This window comes from Panicum virgatum, chromosome 3N (genome assembly GCF_016808335.1).
Source record: "Panicum virgatum strain AP13 chromosome 3N, P.virgatum_v5, whole genome shotgun sequence".
Taxonomy (NCBI): domain Eukaryota; kingdom Viridiplantae; phylum Streptophyta; class Magnoliopsida; order Poales; family Poaceae; genus Panicum; species Panicum virgatum.
This window is the reverse complement of record NC_053147.1, coordinates 59,404,043-59,412,976: the sequence shown is the minus strand read 5'-3', so window position 1 is coordinate 59,412,976 and position 8,934 is coordinate 59,404,043. Positions and strand designations below refer to the sequence as shown.

Sequence of the window (8,934 nt, the reverse complement as noted above, 5' to 3'; positions counted from 1 at the left end):
TCCCAGGAACTTCGGTGACAATGGACTGAATCGCACATCCTACGACTCTAAACTTGTGAGGCTTCGCTGGAGACTGATTCTGATTACAACAATTTTTGCACCTTCATTCAGCGAAAGAGAAGCTGTGCAGGTCAAGTGCCACAGGTAAAGCCTGCCAGCTGGCGTTCATACACTATCTGGACACCAATGAAGACTAGAGAGGTTTGCTGCTGGTATTCCTTATGCCTACCATGCCTAAAGTGTGCCTTGTTGAAGGCTATCGATTTGAGGATGTTAATCATCATGTGAGGGACAGCGTTTCAAGCAAAACAGAAAAGTTCAGAAACGAGCTCCTCTCAAGCGTACATTCTGTATCTATATATAAGCGTGCATGCTTTAAATCTATTGCTCTTTTCTGCCATTTTAAGCTTTAATGGCCTGTGAGACGAGTAGTTTCAAAACTAGTTGAATTTTGTCTGTAGGACCAGTAAGCATTAAGTTCACCACATGGCTCCCTGAAACAGAGTAAATTGCTGCACCTATCTGTATGTAGTGTCAGAGTAATACTTATTCATGTTTCTATTTTCAATTTACTAATGTACGTTTTTGAGGACTGACTCCTGCATTGCTTTTGGTTCTAAAATATATGCAATGAAACTCTCATTCGAAAACATGCTGCAAGTTCATTTCGTTTGTCAAACTTGTGTCAGAAATACAGAATTAGGTCTAACCAGTCATACTCTGGCCGCCACGTTTTCCTGTTTCACAATATCTCTTGTTTTTATTAAGGCAAAATAGCCAAAATCGTCCCTGAACTATTGAGCTCGGCTCAATTTTTTTTTTTGAAGGTAAACTGTGGAGGAGTTCTCCACAGTGCTTCATTTTCCATTAAAAGAAAACAGCAAAAAGAGTACAAAGATACTTACAAATTTGAGGTACAGGGAGGGGATGGGAGAATGTACAAGTAGGTCTACTCTAGAAAGAAGATAGCCAACCGTTAACTAAGATTTTCTTATCATGTCTAAACCTTAGAGATTGTAGCTGGACTTGATCTTTGAATCTCACGGTCCAAAGATTGAGGGAGCCTCTTGCACCATCAAAGATAATTGCATTGCGAAGTTTCCAGATTTCCCTTGCTGCAATTAGGAACATTTCCATGAAAAAGGAGTGAGGTGAAACCTACCTAGCTTGCATAATTCTGTCATGAATACCCAAGGATAAATCCCATTGAATGTGTATTTTTGCCCAGCATCTCTCAGCAAAGGGGCAGGCAAATAACAAATGATCTATGTCTTCATCAGTTCTAAGTTGACAGAGCACACAGTGTAACCCTCCTTGAATGTTGCAATTTCGTCTTCTGAGCATTACCTTGGTATTTAGTCTGACAACCAAAACGAGCCATGCAAAAAATTTAATTCTTGGGGTACACTGACATTTTGTCCCTCAACTATCAAAAAGTCCAATTTAGTCCCTGGACTATACAAATGGGTTCGCTTCATCCTTATATTGAGTTGGCACACCATAGTGGACTGCCTCTCAGCAATGAGTCAACTTAGGGTTGCATCTCTTAGTGAAATATCCATTTTACCCCTAGACAAATGAGTATCATGTAGTTTGAAGTGCCCAGTTCACGGCACATGTATCATTTGCATTAAACATTGGCATGGTCTGTCGCTTTAAATGAACAACTACTTTATGGACACATGGTTATAATTCACTACGAGATGTCCAGGGGTAAAATAGACATTTCACTAAGAGAGATGTCCAGGGGTAAAATGGATATTTCACTACGAGATGCAAACCTAAGCTGACTCGTCGCTGACGAGGCAATTCACCGTGGCGTGCCAACTCAGTATAAGGACGAAAACGGACGCATTTGTATAGTTCAGGGACTAAATTGATCCTTTTGATAGTTGAGGGACGAAATTGAGCCAAGCTCGATAGTTCAGGGACGATTTTGGCTATTTTGCCTTTATTAAGTACAGTTTCTAAGAATTCAAGCAACTCATCTAACAAGATCTTCGAACAGTGTATTTTTGCAAAAAGATGGGTTATTAGCTAAGTTGCTACTTTTTGTTATCACTGCATAAGGCATCAAATCAGCATGCTTCTGCAAAATTGACATGAATGATTTATTAACTTCAATTTTTCTGATAAACTATCACTAAAATGGAGCCTAAACCGCTAGAAGATTTGGAGAAGCGTATGTTTACTGTCTGCAAACACATTCATATTAGTGATATACAGTAGCAGTAGCTGTATGGCTTATTGTATGGCTTGTTTAAGGTCATGAGTTTGATGATCTTCAATGTTGTCTGGGAAATATGACTGAATGAAAATTGGGATCACAACCAGGATATATAAGCCATGGCCCATGAACAGAAAACTAACTCATTTAGTGGCCATATAGAACGTAGACATTTACTGATCAAACCAAAGGATATGTATGCATGAACCATTGCCCTCAAAAGCAAACTGACGTTACCTGGTTATTTCTACTTGAATTCAGTTACTCGGCCAAAGAGACAAATATATGTTACACAAGTACATTATTGATCCCTGCATAGTGCAGGACCATTATGTGTACAGTTCCCATATGTTTCTCTGCGATATAGATTGAATTGCATGCTCCACGAATCTGGTTGCGTCTAACTGATTGATTGTTTTCTGAACAAATATACAATTAATCCTTTTTCTTACTTCATCCTAAGTTGGTTCCACAACAACTGAAAATATATTTGGAAACTTTCTTAACATTCGTCGACAGAAGTTTGCTCATCGTGGGTGGTCTAGTCTCACAAAAGTTTGCTGCTTTCATTAGGACTTTCTCACAAAAGATTGACTCACATTGTCTCATATTCAGATTTTTTAAAATAGACTTATGTTTGCAAAAAGACTTACTAGGTAAATTGAGAACTCTAAATGGCAATAGCCACCTATTGAGCGAAGGGGTTCACGGCGCAGGGGCAAAGGCAATTGGTTGGAATGCTCCCACCCAGGGTTCAAATCCTAGGTGCCGCGCCTTTTTGCTCTGAGGGCTTCCCTTAGAGTTTTCCTATCAAAAAAATAGCCACCTATTGAGTTTTATTTGGGTTTCTGACTCTTGAAGTTTCGTTGTAGCGTGATTCTGGAAACAGAAATTTGGCAGCTTCATTCAACTTTATCTAAATCGTTGTCAGTAGCCTGCATGTGAATGTGAGTCTGCGTAGCTCAACTGTCAAACTCTTCAAGGTATCCCTCTGAATATGTATAGATTGGAGAGGAGAGGATTATCCTCCATCCAAACAACGCCTAAGCTGCGGCGGATCCAGCTGGCTGCGATTCAACCCTTGTTTCTTCAAGACTCTTGTGACAGAATTTGAGGATGTGCAGAATTTCAGCTGTCATGTTTCTATTAAACAAAATCACCAGCCATGAGGTTATAGAATTTCATCTGCTTGTATTCCTCATGCCTGCCATGCCTAAGTGTGCCCTGTAAAAGGTTATGAATTTGATGATGTTAATCATGTGAGGGGCAGCATTACAAGTGAAACAATGTTGAAAAGCGAGCTCTTTTAATTTCAAGTGTAAATATATGCCATGCATATCTATAGGTAAGTCATCAGCTTGAACTTTATATTTCAAAAGCACTTGCTCGTTTGTGTACTTAAAGCTTTAATTGGACTGTGAGACAATTAGTTCTAGAACTAGTTAAATTTGAGATCTATACAATCAATAAGCATTCAGTTTACCACATGGCTCTCTGAACTCGAGTGAATTGCTGCAACTGTCACTGTACTTTGTCGGCACCTTTGGTATTACCGATTCATATTTGTTTTAATTTAGTCGTGGATACTCTTCATACTGACTTCTGCATCGCATAGTTCTATAACATATGTACAAGCATAATTAAAAAAGCATGTAGCATGTTAATTTGATTGACAAATTTGTTGAGACGAACCAAGTGGTGGAAAAATAGGAGCTGCCTAGAAAATAGGTAGTGACATGTACCGAATAGGTGAGACCAGTACCGAAAAGTGGGATCGGTTGGTACTAAAGGATTTTCCCAACCTGAACTAATAGCGGGTTTTCCAGTGGAGCCTTGGCTGATCATCTTGAGACCACTCCCTAGCCATTAGATAAGAAAAATACACCCAACTCACAAGAGTAGAAAAAGTTTTAAGGTGAACATGGGGGAAAAGCTAATAATAATCAATCCATTGACTAGAAAGCCACTCATTTGCCTTGGTAAAACACTCTTTGACCACTTGCTTCAAACGCTGACATGTCGCTGGAACCAAAGACCACGAAACAGGTTCTGAAGAATAACCTAAGTACGGAGTTAGTGGACAGCTAAGTATAACTGAATTGTTTTGTTTCTTAGTATATATACAATAATTCATTGATTTTTCCATTACTGGTTCTGCCCCACTCGCTTTTACATTATCTGTTGAAGAAAGATAGCTCAATCAGAGAAACTTGTATAGTCCAATACAGAGGAGCAAGGACTAATTAACCCTTGCCTTGTTTGACAGAAGTTCTGTGTTATTTTCCTTAATGGCTTCCTCGAACAAGTTTGAGAACACACACTCACTTATTAAAAATTCCAAAGGGATGTATATTTGCCAAAAGATTTTTCCAGCTATACTAAACATACTAATCTCTAGTCCCTCTGTTTCCTGCATTGCATGAGAAAACTGGCTGCTTACAAAACTGATGGCTCCTTGTTCGGTTTCGGAAGAGGTGAAACATCACATTCAGACCGAGGTGAAACATCACATTCAGATAGATCGGACAACTCGGCTTACAAAGAGGGATTTCCTAAACTCCTGACTAATTAACCTCACTTGTTGTAAAGTGTGAAAATTCCATCACTGGTTGAGCTGCATCATTTCATCATGATACTTCAGTGTTAGCGAATTCACTACCTAGAGCTCAGGTCCTTAGTCCATCAGGAAAGTCCCGAGGGAGGAGCATAAGCATATTTCCCAAAGGCTCATTTTTTGAAGAAACTTGCTGCTGCTATTCTTGATACCTACCATGCCTAATGTACACCATGTTAAGATAATGATGAGTTCTGAGCCTTGAGGAGCTTCAACATCACGTTCAGAGAAGCCTTATGCATGAGGGAATGATAATTTGGAACATGACCAAGACCTGTACCGCTGTTTCCAACTATATGTATATATAAGCAATTGTCCTTAAAACAACAGATATATGTTGCCTGTTTGGCCAATTAAATGGAATTAAAGCAGAAACAACGTCACTCGGTTGTAGCACCAATTATGCATTCAGTTTGCTTAATTGTTTCTCTGCAAAACGCAGTGAATTGCCTGGCTTGTTCCTAATAACAGGGTTCTACAATAATATCTGAAAGACAGTTTGGGAAAAAGCAGCAAGTTAGCTGACTCAATACTCAGTACTAATATGAATTCAGTCAAGTTTGAACGAGGTTTAAATTCAAACTACAATCTAAGAACAGTACTAATATGAGCACGCAGAATCCAGAAGAAACATCACACAATTTGTTAACTCCAAATCCTCTCATAAATCACCTCTGAACTGTGCATGCTAAATTTAGCATGTCACATGACACGCTGGCAAGACAAGTGACACCTCACCAGAGAGAGGAACGACACCGAGGCAGAGCTGGTGCCAGAGGCCAGCACCGGTCAAAGCAGCTGTCCACGTGTCCCTCCTCTCCCGCCAAAAAAACACCGACCACCAGACCGCAACGGCCACCTCCGGGAGGCGCGCGCCGCCGCTCGGCCGTGTCCCCTCGTCGCCGCCGGCCTAGCTATATCTTCCCCCCCTCCATATAGGTTCCACCGCAAGGGGTGGCCTCCCGCACTGCCCCTTCCCCCGCCACCAACCATGGAGGCCGCCTGCCGCCGCCTCGCGCTCGTCACCGTCGCCACCGCCGTCCTGCTCGGGGCGGCGGCCGCGCTCTCGGACGCGGAGGCGTCCGACATCGCGCGACGGCAGATGCTGTCCCTGCGCGAGGGCAACGGCGAGCTCCCCGACGACTTCGAGTTCGACATCCGCGTCGACGTCACCTTCGCCAACGAGCGCCTCCGCCGCGCGTACGCCGCGCTCCAGGCCTGGCGCCGCGCCATGTACTCCGACCCCAAGAACTTCACCGGCGGCTGGGTCGGGGCCGACGTGTGCTCCTACTTCGGCGTCACGTGCGCCCAGGCCCTCGACGACCCCAGGGTCACCGTCGTCGCCGGCGTCGACCTCAACGGCGGCGACATCGCGGGGTACCTCCCCGCCGAGCTCGGCCTCATGAGCGACCTCGCCTTCTTCCACATCAACTCCAACCGCTTCTGCGGCATCATCCCCAAGAGCTTCAGCCGCCTCGCCCTCCTCCACGAGCTCGACGTCAGCAACAACCGCTTCGTCGGCGCCTTCCCCGACGTCGTGCTGCAGATCCCCGTGCTCAAGTACCTCGACCTCCGGTTCAACGACTTCGACGGCGCCCTCCCGCCGGAGCTCTTCGAGAAGGACCTCGACGCCATCTTCGTCAACAGCAACCGCTTCGTCGGCACCATCCCGGAGAACTTCGGCAACTCCACGGCCACGGTGGTGGTGCTCGCCAACAACGCCTTCGTCGGGTGCATCCCTCGCAGCGTCGGCCGCATGGCCGACACGCTCGACGAGCTCGTCCTGCTCAACAACCGCCTCGACGGCTGCATCCCGCCGGAGCTCGCCAACCTCGGCAACACCACGGTGGTGGACGTCAGCGGGAACGCGCTCGTCGGCACGCTGCCCGAGGGGCTCCTCAACATGACCAAGCTGGAGCAGCTCGGCGTGTCGAGGAACCAGCTCGCCGGCGCCGTGCCGGAGCGTGTCTGCAAGCTCCCGGCACTCGCCAACTTCAGCTTCGCCCACAACTTCTTCAGCGTCGAGCCGGCGGCGTGCGTGCCGGCGGAGGACAAGCCCGTGGCGCTCGACGACAGCAGCAACTGCCTCGGCAGCGGACGCCCGGAGCAGAAGCCGTCGCCGGTGTGCGCGCCCGTACTTGCACACCCCGTCGACTGCCGCACCAACGTCTGCTCCGCCGGCCCCAACCCGCCGAGGCCAACTTACACGCCGTCGCCGAAGAGGGAGACGCCCGTGCCGCCGACGCCCAAGCCAACGCCTGTGCCGAAGCCAGAAACACGGCCGCCACTGGTGAAGTTCCCGCCACCGCAAGCGCCAATGAGTTCCCCACCACCACCGGTGAAATCTCCTCCTCCGCTGGCTCCGGTGAGCTCACCGCCGCCACCCGTGAAATCGCCTCCACCGCCGGCTCCGGCGAGCTCGCCACCACCACCGGCGCCAGTTAGCTCGCCACCCCCACCAGTGAAATCACCTCCACCACCAGCTCCGGTGAGTTCGCCACCCCCACCCGTGAAGTCACCTCCGCCACCAGCTCCGATGAACTCGCCGCCACCTCCAGTCAAATCTCCTCCACCTCCACCACCAGTGAAATCGCCACCTCCTCCAGCTCCGGTGAGCTCGCCGCCACCACCTGTAAAATCGCCTCCTCCACCGGCTCGAGTGAGCTCACCACCTCCACCTGTAAAATTCCCTCCCCCACCTGCTCCAGTGAGATCACCGCCACCACCTGTAAAATCCCCTCCACCACCAGCTCCGGTAAGCTCTCCACCGCCGCCGGTACAATCACCGCCGCCACCATCACCGGTGAGTTCTCCACCCCTACCAATCAAATCACCACCTCCACCAGCTCCGGTAAGCTCTCCGCCACCACCACCACCACCAGTTCATTCCCCACCTCCACCAGCTCCCGTGAGCTCACCACCTCCCCCGGTAAAATCTCCTCCTCCACCGGCCCCAATCAGCTCCCCACCCCCGCCTGTAAAATCTCCACCGCCACCAGCCCCCTTGAGCTCACCGCCCCCACCCGTACTCCCACCACCACCGCCACTGGCTCCATCACCGCCTCCGCCATCACCGGGTATCATCCTGCCACCAATCATGTCGCAGAAGTACGCTTCGCCGCCGCCGCCTCAGTTCCAAGGATACTAACTGCTCCACTGACTCATGCTGAGAGATGACCAGGACGACGAGGCGGCTGCGATGATCAGCTGATCACAGCATGCTCTAGTGACGTGGAAGCTCTGGTGAGTGAAAGGGCGGTACCTGCATGCGTTGCAGCGTGGGTGCATGCGTGCGTGTATATGTCTATATGAGTATAGGTAATGTACGTAAGTACCCACACGTGTGCACATGTAACTTGACCGGAGAAGAGGAATTGAGCAAAAGGAGGGGGGAACTAAGGTCACACCACGATGCAATTGTAAGAAGTTTTTGGGATTCTGATGCAGAATGGGAGAGACGGGTATACTCAAATGTTGGTGACACTATTTTCATTGATAACATTGGTGAACTAAATAGTACTGTAGTACTAGGGAGAGCTATCTTGCAAGTCCTTCAAAAATTGTCTGACGGTAACTGCATTTCCCTGTCACTAAACCACAGGGAAAATGTTCTCCATCAGGATTGAATTCCTTTTTCACTACTAGAAAATACGTCAAAGGTCCACCTCAAAAGTACTAATATGAAAATGAACCAGTACCTATGCTCGCATAGGTACCGGATCATCTTCATACCGGCACTTTTGGGGTGGATGGAACCTATAGATGAGCCTTAGGTACCGGGTGTTACCAACCGGTACCTTAGGCTCATCTATGGGTTACTTCAAAAGAAAAATATCTATCTTCACAATAGAAATGATGTGTATGCGAGATGGTAAGAAAGGTATATGCGAGGCAAGAGATCCTAGATTCGAATACCGGCCAACCATTTTTACCCGATGCTGATGACCATGACTTTTAGTCTCGGTTACTGGGTACTGATTCAAAAACCGGTACCTAAGGCCCTTACTAACCGGTGGCTATGGGCTTTTTCCAGTAGTGTTTCCTATCATGCAAACCTGATAGGCGATAACCTGATTACTACCAAAACAAAAAA

General features: G+C 47.3%; 1 protein-coding gene across 1 annotated transcript; it reads left to right on the top strand.

Moving 5' to 3' along the window:
- The first annotated feature begins 5,832 nt into the window (after positions 1 to 5,832).
- Positions 5,833 to 8,367, top strand: LOC120666401 (pollen-specific leucine-rich repeat extensin-like protein 3). Its single transcript, XM_039946242.1, has one exon. It carries the CDS (start codon positions 5,833 to 5,835, stop codon positions 7,987 to 7,989), a length of 2,157 nt encoding a protein of 718 aa, XP_039802176.1. The 3' UTR covers positions 7,990 to 8,367.
- The last annotated feature ends 567 nt before the right edge of the window (positions 8,368 to 8,934 follow it).